We start from the raw sequence: 18110 nt of genomic DNA on the forward strand, positions 1-18110 counted from the left end.
TGACGTTGTTATTTGTGTTTTCTCTTGCAAAGTCTTAACAAACGATTTTACTGGTTTTTTGTTGTTTTTTTTTTCTTAACAGGTGACTTTTGATCCTGAAGTATTTTTCAACATCTTGCTTCCTCCAATTATATTTTATGCAGGCTACAGCTTGAAAAGGGTACGTGCCTTTACAGTGCCTACAGTTCCTCTGCCTCCAGAGCATTTTTAATACTTGAGAGTGCTTTAATGCTTGCTCAGCAGGCCAAGGCTGTGGAGCTGAGTATGGCTTTCCCCAGTACATCTGGGATTGTAGGAAGCAGGGCTGAGAGTGCCCTGGTCCGTCTCATCCATCCCTCTGCCCCAGGAAGGGTCAGTGACTTCAACCATTTCCAGCACAGGTTTGTGCAGGCTTTTTTGAGTTCAGCTGGGCCATTTCAGCCATCCTTGCTCTCGAAATGCCATAGGAGGGTAGGAGGGTTTTAGAAAGCAGCAGCTCTCTGAAATGCTGACTTTGAAGGAGAGGAAAACGATCCTGTTTAGCTTGTGGGAGAAGGAAGGAGGAATGCTGCTGGGTTAGGAAATCAGTTCTCGGGACTTGGAACAGCACCTTATTAAATACACGGGTACAAGAAAATGATATGTTCATGTTTATTACTGCTGCATTAACAACTGCTGGTCTGGCAGTGTACGTGGTTGTGCTGGGCACGGTTCAGCTGTGCTTGTCCAGCTCGTGGTGTCTGAGTTAAGTCCAAGTTGCTACAGACACAGTGTGGGTGCCTGTGCAAGCTTGAAATAAATTGTTAGCAAAATATAACATTTTATTTTCCTCCTCCTTCTAGAGACACTTCTTCAGAAACTTGGGATCCATCCTAGCATACGCTTTTCTTGGCACTGCAATTTCCTGCCTGGTGATCGGGTGAGTAGCTGGAGCCAGTCTGGCTCTTCCACAGGGGTCTGAGCCATGCTCAGGGGCAGTGCTCTGAGCCCGGCCCTGCGGCCATGAATCCCAGCCCCGAAAGATCACACAGGCTCTCCGCTACCACTGCTCAGCAGTGGCAAATAATACTATTTACTGTCCAGACTCTCACTATGTGGACAGGGTGATTGCTGTCTATAGTGCTTTCTCAGCATCCCATACTGAGTATTTACATACATGGCAAGGAGAGTTTCACACTTCTCTGAAGACTGTCTTGAAAAAACAGGCAGTGACTTCAAGTTGTTGAAAGCACAGCCCTAACAAGCATGAGACACAAGAGCAGAGGGCAGGATCGTAAAGGCATGTCCTGTCCTTACTTGCTAGAAGCAGGTGCCTAGCCAGTACAGATTGTGTTTCAAATTATTTATCCCTCTGTGCAGAGGGAACTAGACGATTCCTGCTCTGAATAGTAGCACGCAGGCTGGCGGAGGGTGTTTTCCACTGGAGAGTCCCGTGGATTCACGCAAACTCAGCATCTGCATTATCTGTTCCTTGCTGAAAGTTTCAGCCGTTTCAAAGTCAGACCAAGGTCATCCCACTGAAATATGTTAATGTGAAATACTGCAAAGCTATCACAAGACCCCACAAGCCTGGCTGCTGCTTTTCTTTAGCCATGTTATGCTCGTGGAGGAGTTTTGGTCCCGGTTCCTCACCAGCACCATGCGAGTAGTCCGGTGTGGTGGGTGCTTTGGTGTGTGTGTGGTCCAGGCTCAGCTCATGCAGTACAGTTCTTTGGTGTTCCTGCATTTGGATGACTTTAGGGGTTAATCTGGCAAATTCAGGGGAATCGAGCCCATTTGAATGTCATTTTCATTCACTGCAGAGATGAGTAATTGCCTCTTCTAATCACCAGCTCTGTTGTGTATGGCTGTGTGGCGCTGATGAAAGTCACTGGGCAGCTCGGGGGAGACTTCTACTTCACTGACTGCCTCCTGTTCGGTGCCATCGTATCAGCTACTGACCCAGGTATGTTAGATGGTTATTTCCCCCCTCATTTTACTTATTTGATCTGTTTTGAGTTGTCGTGAAGAGGGGAATAAAGTCTGAACCCTGTGGAAATTGCCTTTCTGAATTTTGGAGTTTATTTGCAACATTTCTAGAGGTCAGATTTGCCTCCATACCTTTTTATTTCCTTTTAGTTACATGTAATATACCTTCCAGACTTCTGCTTCCTATATCTTTGTTTGCAGTGAAGTCCTAGCAGTCTCTTTCTTGACTTTGCTGGCTTTTGGGAAAGATCCACAGTGTTTCTGCCCTCCTGTGCTAACAGCTGATGCAGAACAAGATGTGTAATGTGGGAAGGGTTCAGCTGATAGTTTAGCTGATTTCCTTCCACTTCCATCTGATTGGGAATTTGGAAGGTGCTAATCTAAGTGAAAGTTGATTTTAACAAGCAGTACTGAGGACAGTAGTGATAGCTTGGTCTGCTGAACCACTTTCTAAATCAAAACTATGAAAAACATGCCTTGTCCAACTGAGTTTCACTTCATTCATGATTACTTTCACACGGTAGCATTCATTTTCAATGTTCATTTGCATGCTCCAGCTTAACCTAAAACCACAGGACCACAGAAGGGCCTCTCCTGCCTCCTGTCCTTTGCTGAACAGGGCTTGAATTTCTTCCTTTGCAGCCTGTCTGCTGCATTTGAGACCAGTGTGGTGGGACTGGGGGTTGACAGAATTGCCCCCCACTCCTGACATTACAGTAGCTTTGGGGGATATTTTTAAATGCAGATATTGGTCAGTTTTGCATGGAAGGGAGAGACTGCATGCCTGGATAAGCCAGGTCTTCTGCCCTTTTGAAACAAATGCCAGTGGCTGTTGTTTCCAGATGAATTGGGACTTTTACCTGTTCATCTTAAAAATGAATCATTTCTGTTTTCAAAGGCAAAGTGAGGAGCATTGTACGTATGTGCATATATGCAAGAATAACCCTGCAGAACATGATTGCAGCATAAAGTGGCGGTAGCCACATCTGTCTGCCAGGTGGAGATGTGAGATGTGCGTTCCCCATCAGTTTTTAATAATTAATTTTTTATGTTTCCCTAAGATTTGCCAGATATTGGTGTGGCTATTACTGCTGATATTTTTATTTTAAAAAAAAACAACCCAAACTTAAAAAATAAGGTCAAACGATTTCCCAGCTTCTCCAAACGTGTCTTGGGGGTGTGTGTGTTCAGGCCAGCAGTTCATTTAGTGGGGAGTTGTTCCCATGTGGCTGTGAGGTCGGGCATCTTCCCCGTAACTTCGCTGGGGTATCGATGTCGAGATGGGGGCGCTTTTGCAAAGCAGGGAAGCACCTCACAGACATGATGGCAGTGTAGTAGATCTGATGGCAGATGGGCAGAGGCCAGGCAAGGACCATAAGGAGAAGTAATGCTCAGAAATTCTGCGGGTGAGCTGTCGGTGTTGTGTCTTTTCTTCTTTAAAGTAGGAACAAGAAGATTTCACAGGTAAAAATGGAGCATTTTCCTGTGCATAAATGGGTTAAACCCCCTTCAGTTGAGTCCCTGAATGCTGTTTTAAACGACTTTCACAGAAGTTGATTGGAATTAGCTCAGCCCTGTGCAGCAGACGCAGCTGTGCATGATGCACCATGTGTTACATCTCGCTTGCTTTAAATGTTGTGATGTTTTTGCAAGGCTGATATACAAAACCTGCTCCATTTTCATTATCTTCTTGGAGCCACTGGATCGTGGAAATAGTTGAGGGTACTCTGATCCCTGCCATGTGGCCATAAATCACAAGAAACCCCCACTCAGGGTTTGAGCTGATGCTGGGCTCTTTCCAGTTAGGTCTGAAATGTTAACACATCTGTGCTGGCACTTGTACTGTGCTGAATCTGAGGATTCTCTCAGAGTATTAGGGAAGGAAGGAAAAGACAGCTGTTGTCCTGGACAAGTCTGCATCCTCCTGGCTTCTGAGCTAGTGGCAACCCAAAAGCTGGGTCAGCATGGTACTGTGGTCCATCCCATGAGCTCAGACCCTCAGGAAGCTCAGAGCAGAGTTTGCTCATGTCTGACCGCTAAAGACTCCATAGACCTAATGCCCAGGATGTGTTTTAGGAAAAGAAGGAGGAGGGAAATGCTAAAGCAAATCCAGATCTGAAAGGGCAGAACGAAGGGAGCATGGGGGGGTGGCTGGCACTATCGTAGCCGTGGCACAGATGTGCAGGAAGGCAGCTTTCTAAAAAGGGGCGTTTTGTCTTTGATTACACCGAAATAATGGCACCTTTTTAAATGTCTCTCTATTTTTCTATTTGTCAGTGACTGTTCTTGCCATATTCCATGAACTCCAGGTTGATGTTGAGCTGTATGCCCTTCTCTTTGGCGAAAGCGTCCTCAATGATGCCGTTGCCATAGTGCTGTCTTCGTAAGTGTGATCTGTTTTTATTTTTAATTGTTATGTATGTTACATGTCAGGCGTTGAGGGGAGCCACTCGGTCTTGCTCCTGTAAAATAGAATTATTGATGTTTGCAAGAGCAGATTTCCATATTAAAGGTCCCCAAAAGCTGTAGTGACCTTCTGATACATCTCCTCATCGCAGACCACAGCTTAGGGTTGCGGGTTGTCCCTACAACTTCCCCCTGCATGATGGATAGTTTTGTTTTGCTTTCGTGGCCGGCTGACCCAGCCAGAAGGAAGTTTTTATGTCCCTCTGAAATGGGAAAAGCATCGTGTCTGCTTTTCAGCCACAGAATCCCACTGAAACCCCTTGCTGATGGGTTTGCTTCTACCTGTCTTCCTTCCTATCCACAAATACCTGCTTTTGTTTAGGTGGAAATAGCTGGTAAAACAGCTGTTTCCTTTCTCTCCCTGCTTTCCATGCATCAAGAAGATGGTATTTCTTACAGCCAGAGTTAATACCCTGGACTGAACACATGGGAGACTTGCTGGCTTTCTAAATAATGTTTTATATTCTTTAATATTTTATGTCTTCTGCACATAAGACATATTTTATCTGCGTTTTCACTGTGTTGTCATCACTGAAATTTGTTTGGAAATACATAATATCTGCAATGGTGACAGGTTAACGTATAGCTAAGACTAACACAGAAAATATTTCTGGAATACTTGTCACTCCAGTGTGCTGGTTGTGTGGGCTTTACTGAGGTGGAGGCAGCAAGTAACATATTGTGAGCTGTGTATCGCCACCCGCATGAGTTGTATTTACTGAATTGAATGTTTCTGTTGAGGTTTCTGGAACTGTTTGTATTGGTCGCTCTGGTTTTTATGCTGGATGTGTCACCGCTGGTGCGAGAGTGAATGCTGTACAGTCAGGTCATGTTTAAGAAGTGATCCTGAGTCAGGAAGAGACTGGGTCTTCCAGCATGTGCTGGGAGGTTCTGGGTGGTAGGGGGTGGGTTCAGCATCAGAGTAAGGAAATTTGAGGTGGATCCCTGCACAGGTCGGTGACTGCACCATGCGTGGCAGTTTGCCTCTTGTGCTGCTTTAGTACCAGCTTTGTAGCTGTTGCTCTCATTTCCTGCCTTCCTCTTTCCACAAGCTGAGTTCAATCCACCCCCCTCCCTGAAATGAGATGATTTGCACCGAAACAGCAGCTCTGAGCTGCAGTCAGCAGCTATTTTCCCGCAAGGCTTTTGTGCAGAGTGGCCGAGCAGCATGCTAACTTCTCAAGGGCTTCTCAGCAGTTAGCCTGTACCCATTTTAAAGCTTGCCCATGGTCGTTGTTTTCACCATCCCCATGAGCAGCAGCACTGGCAGCCCCAGTCAACACAGCGGGTATTGGTCAGTGATGGTATCTCAGGAACAGCCTCGATTTACCGGGACACAACCACATCTTGGGTGCAAGGAGGAGGTGAAGGTCTCTTGCTCCAGGGAGGAGAGTTCCTCCAAGAGCAGTCCAGAGCTCCTGTTTATGGTTCCCCTTTTTTAAATTTAGTTTGGCATTTCCCTGTTTCACAGAAGAGGTGTAGGGGGGAACCGCATGGGGATGGTTCTGCTCCCACGAGCAGAAGACCTGCTCCCCAGTTAGGGGGTGCAAGGGTGAGTTGGGAAGATGGAGCACTGGGGGGTTTCTGGGTGGGCAGGCTGTGTTGGTGGAGGAGCTCGGGGTGGCAGCTGGTGGTGGGTGCTGCTGTGTCCCAGGGGTGAAGGGGGGCTCCAGCCGCAGCCGTGTGGGTTCAGTGATTGCCCCGAGAGGCACCATCAGCTCCTTGCACGTGGTGAAAGCGAGCGCTGCGGGCACCTTCCCTGTGCTGGGAGAGGGTGAGGATCTGGGGCTGGTGCTTCCCCGGACTGGGACTCCTCCACGGTTTCTACCAGGAGCTCTGTGCCCCCGAGGCTCCTCTCCTCCCTGCTTTCAGTCCCGGATGAGTCTGTTCCTGGGCCTGGGGAGCAGGATCTGTACCCTTCTGTTCCTGCCTCACGCATGGCCTGGCCTGGCCTGTCTTGACAGCAGGGAACTGGTTGCAGGATGAGGAGGAATTAAACCCAGAACCAAAAGCCGGTGGGCAGCACGGTGCTGGGGCTGCTGTTCAGGAGCAGGGGGTAAATGCAGTGACAGGGTCTCTGCCTGCTTATTCCGAAGGAAGGTTTCACAGGGATGAATGAATGCGACGGTGAGCCCCATGCGCAGGGACAGGGGAGATAAAGCACACAAAGGGCAGCTGGCAATAATGTCTTACTAATGATGCAAAAAGCAAAACCAGAAGGAAAACTGTAATAGGTTAAAATGCAAAACTGACATCCAATCAGTTGGTTATGAAGGGGAAATGAAACCAGTCTGGATTTAAAAAAAAAAACCACAAACCCAAAACGCCAGAATAAGAACACGTTGGAGAATGGGAAGTATAAAATGAGACTGACAAATAAATGAAATCACAGGGAGAAATCTGTGGCTTGCAGTGTAAAAAACAATGCAGAAGAACGAAACATGTGAAGAAGTTTAGCAAGGGAAGTGATCATGACATGTTGGAAAAGGGAGGATTGTCATTTGTGTTGCAGAAAAATGTTGGTGTGTAGTTAGGGGAGAAAGCTGCAGGATGTGTGCACGAGGCAGTAATTTTCTGTTTCAGCATAACTCAGGAGGTTAAACAGCAAACGTTTAAAGTTCACATCCAGGAGTTTTAACAGAGTCAGCCAAGGGGTTGCTAACTAGGAAGTTAATGTTTTTAGTAAGTTTACTCAAAGGAAGCGATGTAAAGAGTTGATAAATGGGATTTAGGAGATGGATAAGGGCCCCTGTTGTATCTCAGCCTTTCCAAGTAAAACAGTGGCTGATCAGGAGTTCGGAGGTAACAGATTCAGAGGGGGATCGGTGCAGCAGACCTATTTGCCATCTCGTCACAAAGGTCTGCTGAAGTTGGGTGGATAAGATAATAGAATTGCTGTTGTGAGCTGGCACTGTGCCGTTTGAATTGCTACCCTGCGATATTTCACTTCAGAACTTGGAGCAGTGCAAAACAAATGTAGTGCATGTTAAGTGCAGTAAGATGGCATAACTTAGAGTTCTCCAGGGGATATTCACATCAGCCGCCTCTGTGGAGTCAGTGGAGAAATGTAGACTTCCCACTTGAATGCTTTGTGTGGTCCCAGAGGGCCTGACTTTATAGAGAGCTGATACCAACCCCCCCCAATACCATCATAAATGATGGACCGTTGCCTAGCAAATGTATTTGCAGGAGATCATGCAAGAGACGGGCTTTGGTTCGCTGCTCTCTCACATCTAGAAGGACCAAATGCAGAGCCGTGCCTCGGAGGGGTGGCTGACCTGTAGAAAGCTGGCTGGGAGTGAAGGGGATCCCAAACTCCCCGGGACTGGGTGGGCGTGCTGTGGTTGCATGCTGTGAACACAGAGGGCTGGCAGTGTGGGACTCGGGTTTTGTCCCCCTGAGTTCCCAGGCTCCGTGTTTGCAGCGGTCGTAGCACTTTGCAGAGCTCACGTAGCACCGTGGATGTGCCTCTCCCTCCAGACTAAGGAGTGCTTTGTTCTTGTGCGTGCTTTCCCTCCCTCTTTCAGTTCAATTGTTGCCTACCAGCCGGCGGGTGACAACAGCCACACGTTTGATGTCACAGCGATGTTCAAGTCCATTGGGATCTTCCTGGGGATATTCAGTGGATCTTTTGCGATGGGAGCAGCTACTGGAGTAGTAACAGCTTTAATATCCTTTTTGTTGTGTTTTTTTTTTTTTCCCAAGTGTTTGCATAACAGCTTCTTATTTTTGCTGCACTGCATCTCACCCAGATGCAGTGTTTCATGATTTTTTGCCTAAATTAGTGCAAGACGGTGCCATAGCCTTTTTAGAGGCAGGCTGTGTAGTGTTGCTGTGACACAGAACTGGACTCGATACGCTCTTAGCCTACAGTTTCTCTCCAAATTGTCCTTAACCATCTGCAACGTCACCAAGTTCACCAAACTTCGGGAGTTCCCGTTGCTGGAGACCGGCTTGTTCTTCTTGATGTCCTGGAGCACGTTCCTGCTGGCTGAAGCGTGTGGCTTTACAGGCAAGCTCCAGCACAGCCCTGTGTCTGGGATGGAGAGCTGCAGGGGTGATGGGGCTTTTGCTTCATTTGTTTTGATTGAGTTTTGCTTCTCCCAGTATCAATTACAGCCGGGGGTCTCCCTCTGCCTTCAGAAGTTTAATTATTCTGGGTTCTGGGGTTAATGCATTAAGTCCCTTACACTATTGGTGTGCAGCTCAGCTCCCTTTTCATGACCAGGAGTCTAATGTGATGCTCTGCTCCCCAGGTGTGGTGGCCGTGCTCTTCTGTGGGATCACGCAGGCTCATTATACCTATAACAACTTATCTACAGAGTCCCAACACAGAACTAAGCAGGTGAGAGCTCCTAAGCACCCTTCAGCCTCTCTGAATTTCAAGTTCAATATTTTTTCCTTCTGTCTAGCCAGAATTAGGTGCATCTCTTTCTACAGATGGATTTTACTAGGGTTGCTTCTGCAGAAGTATTTATTGCATGATGGATGGGCTGACATGTTTTTCTTGCTAAATCTATGTCATGTCTAACTTGCTTTTAAATTGTTTTTCTCTTTCAGTTGTTTGAGCTTCTGAATTTCTTGGCAGAAAACTTCATCTTCTCCTACATGGGACTTGCACTGTTCACCTTCCAGAACCACGTCTTTAACCCTACCTTCGTGGTGGGGGCTTTTGTATCCTTTGGAGCTCTTTTTGTAAGACAGAAAAAGAAAGGGAGAGGTGCCTCATTCGCAATTTGTGTTCTTCATTCAAATGTGTGGGGTTTTTTTTCAGTCAGTCTAGCTTTATTTTTAAAAGGGGATATCTCCCATGTGGTAGTGCCTTTGCTGTCTATTTTAAGAAGATGGAGATTCTTTTCCCAGCTTTTCTGGGTTTTTTCTTCCCCCTGTTTAGTCTTCTTTTGTGGGCATTTGAATCAGCTGCTGCAGGGACTTGGTGTTCCATGTGAACGTGGTGTCGAAGCTCCAGGCTTCGTCATGTGGCAGCGTGGCACCAGGAGTGGCTTTGCAAATGGGCACCGCCTGGTATAGCCATTTATTTCCTCTTTTCTCTGCTATTCCACTTGGTTAACCCTGAAAAAAGCTTTTTTTGGTCAAATAGCACAGTTAAAGCTACAGTGGATGCCTCTGAATGATGTAATGAGAAAGGATTTCCCCTTCTGCAGGCTGATGCTAACAGAAACAAGCTATCGGCCCTGGTATGTCTCAGAAAAACAAGGATTTTGAAGGAATTTTTTTCATATCACAGGGAAGCCAGTTCAGATGTGCAGAATTATTTTCACCCTTTGCCTGCATTGAAGCAACTTTATAATGAGAAATAAAACGTTATCTTTGCAGGGTGCTGGTGCGTGGGTTTGCAGCAGGGTCTGCTGAATTTCCCCAATGAGCTTCTGCAGGGCTGCAGTGGCGTAAAGGGAGTGAAAAGCAGGGAAATGCCATTTGGGTGGTTAGACTGAAATTTTGTGCTGCGCCTCTTCAGTAGGAACTGGCTAACTCACTGATGAAATAGCTCATTCATGAGAGAGATCGTGAAATACGTCTCTTATGCAAATTCACGATGTTCAGGAAAGAACATAAAAGCTGGAAGCATTTTCCATATTATTCAAGGCTGCGCTGAATACTGGCTCCAAGATTATTTTTGCCATCTGGGTGCTGGTATTAAAAGACACAGCTTCAAAGATAAAAGCAATATGAAGGGGCTGGTGATTCTTGTATCTCACAGGCTATGAAAACAGAAAGAGTATTAGATTTTTTTTTTCCCCCTTCTCAACTGCTGCTGCTTTCATTTTGCTGAATAATCTTTGGGAGCGGGACTTGGCTTAAAGCTTCAAACCCAGCTGTGAAGTGTGGCATGCCGGGGAATGTCAGAGGGGTTGTGGTAGCTGTGATAACTTGAGCTTCGCAGAGGACAAATATTTCTTGGGGTGGAAAACAGACCTGGCAGGGGAGAGCAGACACTGGGAAATGGTGGGTTTTCTTCTCTCACTTGTCTAACCTGCCCTCTCATAATTTCCCTTGTTTATTTGTGCTTGTCTCTGTATGACATTTATGAATTGCAATGTGTACTTTGCTTCAGTGAGGCAGTAGCATGCTCTTCCCACACTGCTGTAGCACTCAGAGCTGGGTTATTATCTTTGCATCCAGAGGACTGGCGTTTCTGAGGCTCCCCAGCGTTTCCATCAGGCAACAGAAATTGGCTCTCTCTCCAGAGGTGGGATGCGATGGGAGAACTAGGAAGAGCAATTTCCTTAATGTGTGCAAATACAGCTTGCTATCTTCCTAGGAAGAGCTGCCAATATTTACCCACTGTCATTTTTACTGAATTTGGGGAGAAGAAATAAGATTGGAACAAATTTACAGCATATGATGATGTTTGCTGGTACGTTATTGCATCCTCACCTTTGACCATGTGGCCCATCTGCAATTCCTTGCCCCCAAGCACCTAGAAATATTCCTTATTCAACTGTAAATCTCTCCAGGCAATGTCTGGAGGAGAGGCTAGGCAGGAAAAGGCTCCCTTAGGCTCAGTGGTGTGAAAGCCTTTGTTTTGAGATGTAGGAGTGAGCTCCTCCTGCCTTGCTGCTTGAGTGCACAGCATGGGACAGGAGTGTTTGCTTTTCTGGGCTGGGAAAGAGCCATAACCCAGGCTTTCACAGCGTCCACGGTGAAGTCATTGCTGTTAAAGCACTGTGGTCTCCTCCAGTGGTGGATGTCCCATCAGAGGGACAGGACTGCACGTGCCATGTAAACCCTGGGTGAGGAAGCCTGCAGTGGGGGTGGCTGCCTGTGCCGTGGGCTAACACAGCTCCTCTGCCGTCCCTTCCGTGGCAGGGCTGCGAGGAGCCATGGCCTTCGCCTTGGCCATCCGCGACACGGCCACGTATGCCCGACAGATGATGTTCAGCACAACGCTCCTCATCGTCTTCTTTACGGTGTGGGTTTTCGGCGGGGGCACCACGGCCATGCTGTCCTGCCTGAATATCCGGTGAGTGCGGGGTGCCTGGGGCTCTCAGGGCACAGCACGTCCTCTCCCTCGCCCCGCTCTTACATCCCTGGTGCTCGGCTTTAAGAGATGAAAGTAAGATCGCGTCTTCCCCCCCTGGGCTGCAGCACGTACCCACCTGGCGTTGCCTGTGCTAACCCGCTGCTCGTTTTCTCCTCCACAGAGTCGGTGTGGATGCAGATCAGGAGAACGTGGTGAGTGTGGTGCCGCTGGGCAGCCTCTGTAGAGAAATTTGCACTGTGCTCATCGGTGCAGGGGTTACAGTGAGACCCTGTGAATGCCCGTGCTCCGCTCCCTCCCAGCTGTAGGAGGGTTTGTAGCTTCTCTGGTGAAAGAGTTTGCAGTCAGTGGGAGTCATGGGCTTTTCTGTGCTCTCTGTGTTTTTAACAAGACTCGCTTTTATTCAGTTGGAAAGAAGGGCATAGAAGTAACGCTGGACTGCAATCCACAGTACTGCTGTGAGATTTGGTCTCTCCCTCGCTGGGTCTGAAATAAATACCAAAATGTGCATGACATAGAGGCTTCCTGCCTCATCCCAGTGTTCAGGGCAGTACAGAAACACCATTTACTGACTCCTTTTGTGTAGCATCTTCTGTCCTGCTTTTACCCATGGGTACCCTCAACCTCTCTTTTGCCCCCACGTTTCTTGTGGGTAGTTATATGGCAGCCCAGGAACCACTGACCATGCTGAGATAAATGCTGGAGCCCTGCAGCATCAGGATTTTTCCTGCCTGGTGTCCCCGAGCTGTCTCTTTGCATCTGTAGCCCCGTCATGCTGTGGCTATGGCTCTACTCGATTTCAGTGTGGGTTCTGCACCTTGGAGATTTGTTTTATTCAGACGCATTTATTGGGGTGTTCACCTCCTGGACAGAAAGTATCAAATGCTAAAGGCAGCCCAGAGCCATGAATCTGAAAGCCATGTTTCTGTGAAATATATAATTGTATTCATATTCCCCTCCAAACAGCTTCATACTTTTTCTCCTACTAAAAGGAAGCCAGGAATCCCCATAACACATGATTATTTGCATACAAAAATCTCAGGCGAGATTTGACAGAAGTTGGACCTGTCACTCACTATTAAATGTGATGTCTGGATGGAGTTTCTGGCTCCAAGGCACGTAAAACCTTGGGGCCAGAAACTGGAAGGCTTTAGCAGAAAAATGTTCGCTCTGTGCCTTGATACCACCTCTCTAAGGCTGTTGTATGCTGCTAAATGCAGAGCGCAGTGCTGGAAGCACCTTCAGCCTGTCGTGTGAACGTCCTTATACTTGCTGCAACCCCAAAGTTTCTTCTGGAGAGGCAGTGGGGAGATGTCTTTTCCTACATCCCCCTGGACATCACCGGGTGCCCTGTGGGGGCTCCTGGCCCTGAGGAAGGTCTTGGCATGTTTAATGTTTTGCTCTCCTGCAGGGAGTCCCAGAGAGTGAGAGGAGGAGTACGAAGGCAGAAAGCGCCTGGCTCTTCCGCATGTGGTACAACTTTGATCACAAGTATCCTTGAACAGCGGTCGGCGTGTGCGATGCCAGATCCTGTCTGCCCGAGCAACTCCGTTGACTCGGAGTGTGACTCACTCCCTGCTTAGCAAACGAACCTTGCTTTCCTGTCTCACTGCTGATTTTTGATTTGCACCTCCTCGTGTCTGTGGCTGCAAGAAATGACCGTTTCCACCCGCCATTAACAGGGAATGCAGCAGTAGCTCAGTTCAGAGCTGGGCTCTCCAAGGCTGTAAGCCCGGGGGGTCCTCGATCCCTGCAGCAGGTGGGCAGGAAAGGCAGGGGGTCTTCTCATTTGTAGCCCTCTTGGTAGATCTGTGCCTCTCCCCCCTTGCAAATGCTTTGCCATGAATTAGTGGGGGAGTGATCTGCCAGGCTGAGGCACAGGATGATGGGACAAGTGATGCTGCTGAGCCTTTTCTCACTGGGACTGTGTCCTGATCCACTCATGTCCCTCTGTGTTTGGTTGCATTCATTTTGCTCATCCCTATCATTTTTGTGCTTCCAGGGACTTGTGTGTCTTTCCTTCCTGTGATTTCCTTGAGACACTGAGTCCTTTGCCACTGCCTCTTCATCCCACCCACTGACTTACCAACATCGCCCTATTCCTCTTCCTTAACCCTCTCTGTAGCTATCTAAAGCCTCTGCTGACACACAGCGGTCCTCCACTGACGACCACACTCCCAGGGTGCTGTGGACCGATTGCCCGGTGCCTGACGAGTCCACAGGCATACGAAGTGAGTCCATCAGTGCCCTTTCTGTCATGGTGTTGGTAGAATTTGACATGTTGATGTTTCTGTGGAGCTTTTGGATGCTGTTGTGCAGCATCAGGCTGGGAGCCTGGGGGGACATCAGATGCTGGGGCTGATGGAGGAGCTAATTTCCGTGAGCATTCGGCTTATCCAGCTGACTGGTCATGAAGGTATTCGTGGTGTATTGATGGTGGTTCCTCAGTGACTGGCTCAGTGAAGCTGTCACAGCTGTTCTTCCCCAGGCCCAGCTGGGAGGACACACAATTTCCCTATCTCCTGCTTTCTTCCAGCCTTGCAGCTGAGCCATCCTGTAGCCCCTGCAACTAAAAAGGTTGCCAACATCTGAACCGGGGCTGATGTCATCCTGAAACAGTAAAGAGCTCTTGTTTGAGCTGCCCAGAGGGGCAGGGAGAGAACGAGCAGCTTTGCAGAGCCTGTAGGCAGTGACCTCTTCCACCATCACTGAAGAGGCTGCGTGCACCTGCGCTCTTTAGGTGCTGGGTTTGCCGGTCAGGTTGGGCCTGCCGTGGCTCTGCGGGTGGCTGGTGCTGGCACAGCTCTCTGGCAGGGCCGCAGCACTCGGGGCATTGCCGTGCCAGGAGCCCCTTGCAGCGGCAGCTCTCCGTGCTGGGAGTTTTCTTTACCTGACCACAAAGTTACCAGCATCAAGTTCCCTGCACAAAACAGGGATGGCTCTGATGGGTCAGCAGTGTGATTCCTGCAGTCGTGGATAATTTTGTCCAGTCAGAGCCACTCAAAACTGCATCCCCCATATATCTGTTTATGGTATCAGAAAGAAGAGCCAACAGAGCCTTTTTAGGCACTTTGCAGAGAAGTTAGTGCGTTGTGGGAATCTCCTGGGCTCAGCGATGTGTGTGTGGCACATCTGGTTATGGTCATGGTGCAGGAGAGTCTGAGATTCAGTGCCTTTATCTGCTTGTTCACCACCACTGTGCCACTGCAGACATAGCTATTCAGGAAGAGTTAAACAGCACCTTTCCTCCTGTTTGTTGCCCAGAATCAAGAGCAGCTGAAGGATGATGACTCCGACCTCATTTTGAACGACGGGGACATCAGCCTGACCTACGGGGATTCCACCGTCAACACTGACTCCGTGGCATCCAGCGGCACGTCGCGGCGGTTCGTGGGCAACAGCTCCGAAGACGCGCTCGATCGGGAGCTTGCTTTTGGGGACCATGAACTCGTAATCCGGGGAACACGCCTGGTCCTTCCCATGGACGATTCGGAGCCACCATCAAATGTCCTGGATAACGCAAGACATGGTCCAGCATAAGGTTGCTCGGTTTAATTGACAGTAAATATTTGCATATATGATCAAGAAATATGTACTACCTAAAGTCTAATGCATGTCTCAAAATGTCTAAGCTGTATAAATATTATTTATATGGTGTCAGAAGAATATAAATATTCTCTGCCAAGCACTTGTAAAGAACAAGCTGCAAATTTAAGTTAAAAACTGTGTTGACTGCACTGTGTAGGGTGGAACTGTTTTAGCGTAAGAGTCTTTTGCACACAGTGAGCTTCTTTAATGTGTGATTTGACGAAGGGTTTAGTCCCCAGCGGGGTAAGTAAAGGAGCTGACTCCCTGTTCATCCTTTGAGCCTGGGAGAGGAGGGTAGGAAGGTGCTGGCAAGCAGTGGAAATCGCTTTCTATTCAGATGAGGATTAGGTTGTTTTTTTTTGGTCTCTGATCTTTGGATAGTCACGTTTGAAATATCAGCGAAAAATCTGCCCACAGACCCTCTCGCCAGGCAGTGGCCGGTGATAAACTTGTTCGCTTTGTGGGAACCTGAGCTGGGACCTGGAGTCTTTCTGCTTTTTAGTGACCCTCTGCCCAAGCCCAAGGCAGGCACCGGCCTAAGGTGATAGCAAGGACTGCGGGTGTCTGGCTGCTCAGTTGGGAGCAGGAGGGAGGGATGGTTTGTGTCTGTAGTCGTGTTGAGGAGAAGGAGGTGATCCCACAGAAACTACACCAGGCATGCACAGATTTTAGGGCTGAGTCCATCTTTCAGTTGTGGCTCAAGCAGCTTTCTAGAACCAGCCATCAAATCCTCAATTGGCAACTAAATTTCACGTTTGGGAAGTGACCTTGTCTTCATGCGAGCGAATCTCTTCTCTGGCAGTCACAGATGTAGCTAAGATGTGCAGAGCTACCGCAGCTGCACGCGGGGCCGTGGAGCCCGGCCAACCTCGAACACAAGCTTTACAGCTGCAGATTGACACGGTACCTCCGGACCTCTCCAGAGGTACTGAGCATCTAGGTGGTACTGAAGGGGAGTTTTCCGTCCGTCCTCCTGTACAGTCAAAAATCATTGCACTTTGTTTAATAACTCAGCATGCTGTGTGTCTGTAATCCCCACCCCATCTCTCTCATGTCTCTTACCATTTAATGAAAAATGTTTGCGAGTTGATTTTTTTTTTTTTTAAAATCTTTATTTTTATTTTTCAAGGAAGAGCACAGAACAATTTGCGATTTCACACTAGTGTTAGAGGATTTACTCTGTAGTTATGGGAATAGCTAAAGGTGCAGTGAAATTGTTAACCCTGACATCCTTCTTTTTCTCCTGAAAAGGGGAAATCACAGAAATTTACTGTATGTAATTTTATTGTCTATTTTAGCTGCAGTTTTGCTATACAAACCTTTCAGGGTTACCGGTGCACTACAGGCTCATTCTGGAGTTAACCCTCTCCAGGGGGCTTAAACAGAGGTGTATAAAAAGAGACTATATGAAAAAGAGCAAGGTGAGTCTGAGCACTCACAGCTCCCATTTCCTTGGAACAAACTGCAACTCTCAGGATCGGACCCTGAGACCTCAGAGCAGTTTTCCCACAGCTGTTTTCCCCAGCACCACCTGAGAGTTGGGAGGAGACAGGAAATATTGAGATTTTGACTGTATATGTATAGTTGGGAAAATAAATTTAAAATTTTTTTTTCTTTCATTTTCTCAGGTCTAAGTAACATTGCCTTAAATTTACGGTTGTGAAACTAATTATTTTGGCAGTTTATCCCTAAGAAAATGCTTTCTTTTTCCTTCTGAACAAAATGTGTAAGTGTTGCCATAGGGCTCCTCTAGAAGGGGGGTAACTCTGTTTATATTTAGATAGGGCATCTTCCTTGCACCGGTAAATGGCAGTCTCGCTGTTAACATAGCTGTTGGATTAGTGCTAGCCTCTTTGTTTCCTGCTATGCAGGAATTCCATAAAGTGTGCATTTTATATGATGTCTGTAACTTAACCTCATGTGTTTAAAAAAAAAAAAAAAAGTAAAAAAAAAAAAAAAAAGTAGGTACCCGTTGACTTTAGGTTTACCGCGTCACTTCTACATCCCGTTTTTTGTTTGTTTTGCCTTTCTGAAGCGGTATGATAAATAACTACCTTTTGTTTTTTCCTGTATAATCTGACTATGAATTCAATTTACAAAGCTGGCGTTGGTGCAGCTGGAGGTGCAGAACAGTTCTGCTCCCCATGAAAGCCCGTGGTCCCATGGGCAGGCCCCGAGCACCCACGCAGCGTGAGGGCAGCGCAGTGCTCCCTCCCAGGCAGTCCCCAGCTGAGGTGTAAATTTGCAGCCGTGGGCTGCGAGATGGCCACAGCATAACGTTTTACCCTCGCCCTGGTCACATTCCTCTCTTTCTCTGACCCTTTGACTCCAGTAATGTATGCACTCTCTTGAAGCTTGCCAACAGATTACCATAAGCTTCAGCTTTTGACACCAGTGACGGTTCGGTTAGTACGTTAAAAAAAAGAAGTTAACGGATTATGATTTTATGGGTTACCTGTGAACTCTTATGATCCATACATAATATAACCAGGACTGTTTTAAATAGTCTTGGTAAATGAATGAATCTAAGCGGAAATTCAGGAGTGATTTAATAAATGACTCAGATTAATCCTCAGCTGATTATTTTCTTTGTCCTGCTGCAACAGAGAATACACGAGTGCCTGGTTTCCAGATGCAGAGCCCTGATGGCTTGCATGCTGCAGATGAAGGTAAGGGTACCTTGGGGTACCCTGGAGAATCAGGCCCCGAGACCTTTTGCCAAATAGATAAGACAGCCCCGAGGGGGGCAGTTTACAGCTCCCATGAAGATTTAGAGAAGGTGCCCTTCTGTAAATTGAATTTTCATGGTTTTTGCACATGAAAAAGCATTGTAGGTAAAGTTATGATTTGTACTAGTACTGTCGATTTGTGTGGTAATGGCATTAACTCCGTAGTTGTGGTGTTTGTGCAGCTGATCTGTGATAGCTGATGATCACTATTGGACCTTCTGTTTACACTGACTAAATCCTTTACTGTTGCATTGTACTGTGAAAGAAGGATTATGGGCCTATAAAAGATTGAATTTTTTTTTTTTTTTTTTCTGGAATTGTGTGTACCGTTTCATTAATTCACACGGAAATAAATCTGTAGCAAAGTGACAAAGTGC

The 18110-nt window shown here is 47.3% G+C and overlaps 1 protein-coding gene across 1 annotated transcript in view; it reads left to right on the plus strand.

Annotated features, from left to right (window-relative positions):
* Nucleotides 1–18110, plus strand: part of SLC9A6 (solute carrier family 9 member A6) — a 26467-nt gene extending 8357 nt beyond the window's left edge. The window contains 14 exon segments of the mRNA XM_074915476.1: nucleotides 83–160; nucleotides 822–898; nucleotides 1812–1924; nucleotides 4225–4330; nucleotides 7941–8082; nucleotides 8320–8425; nucleotides 8670–8758; nucleotides 8974–9087; nucleotides 10681–10792; nucleotides 11245–11398; nucleotides 11580–11610; nucleotides 12828–12907; nucleotides 13542–13647; nucleotides 14681–18110. Coding sequence (XP_074771577.1) covers nucleotides 83–160; nucleotides 822–898; nucleotides 1812–1924; nucleotides 4225–4330; nucleotides 7941–8082; nucleotides 8320–8425; nucleotides 8670–8758; nucleotides 8974–9087; nucleotides 10681–10792; nucleotides 11245–11398; nucleotides 11580–11610; nucleotides 12828–12907; nucleotides 13542–13647; nucleotides 14681–14956 — 1584 coding nt within the window. The 3' untranslated portion in view covers nucleotides 14957–18110.

Source organism: Athene noctua, chromosome 11, assembly GCF_965140245.1.
Source record: "Athene noctua chromosome 11, bAthNoc1.hap1.1, whole genome shotgun sequence".
Lineage (NCBI taxonomy): Eukaryota > Metazoa > Chordata > Aves > Strigiformes > Strigidae > Athene > Athene noctua.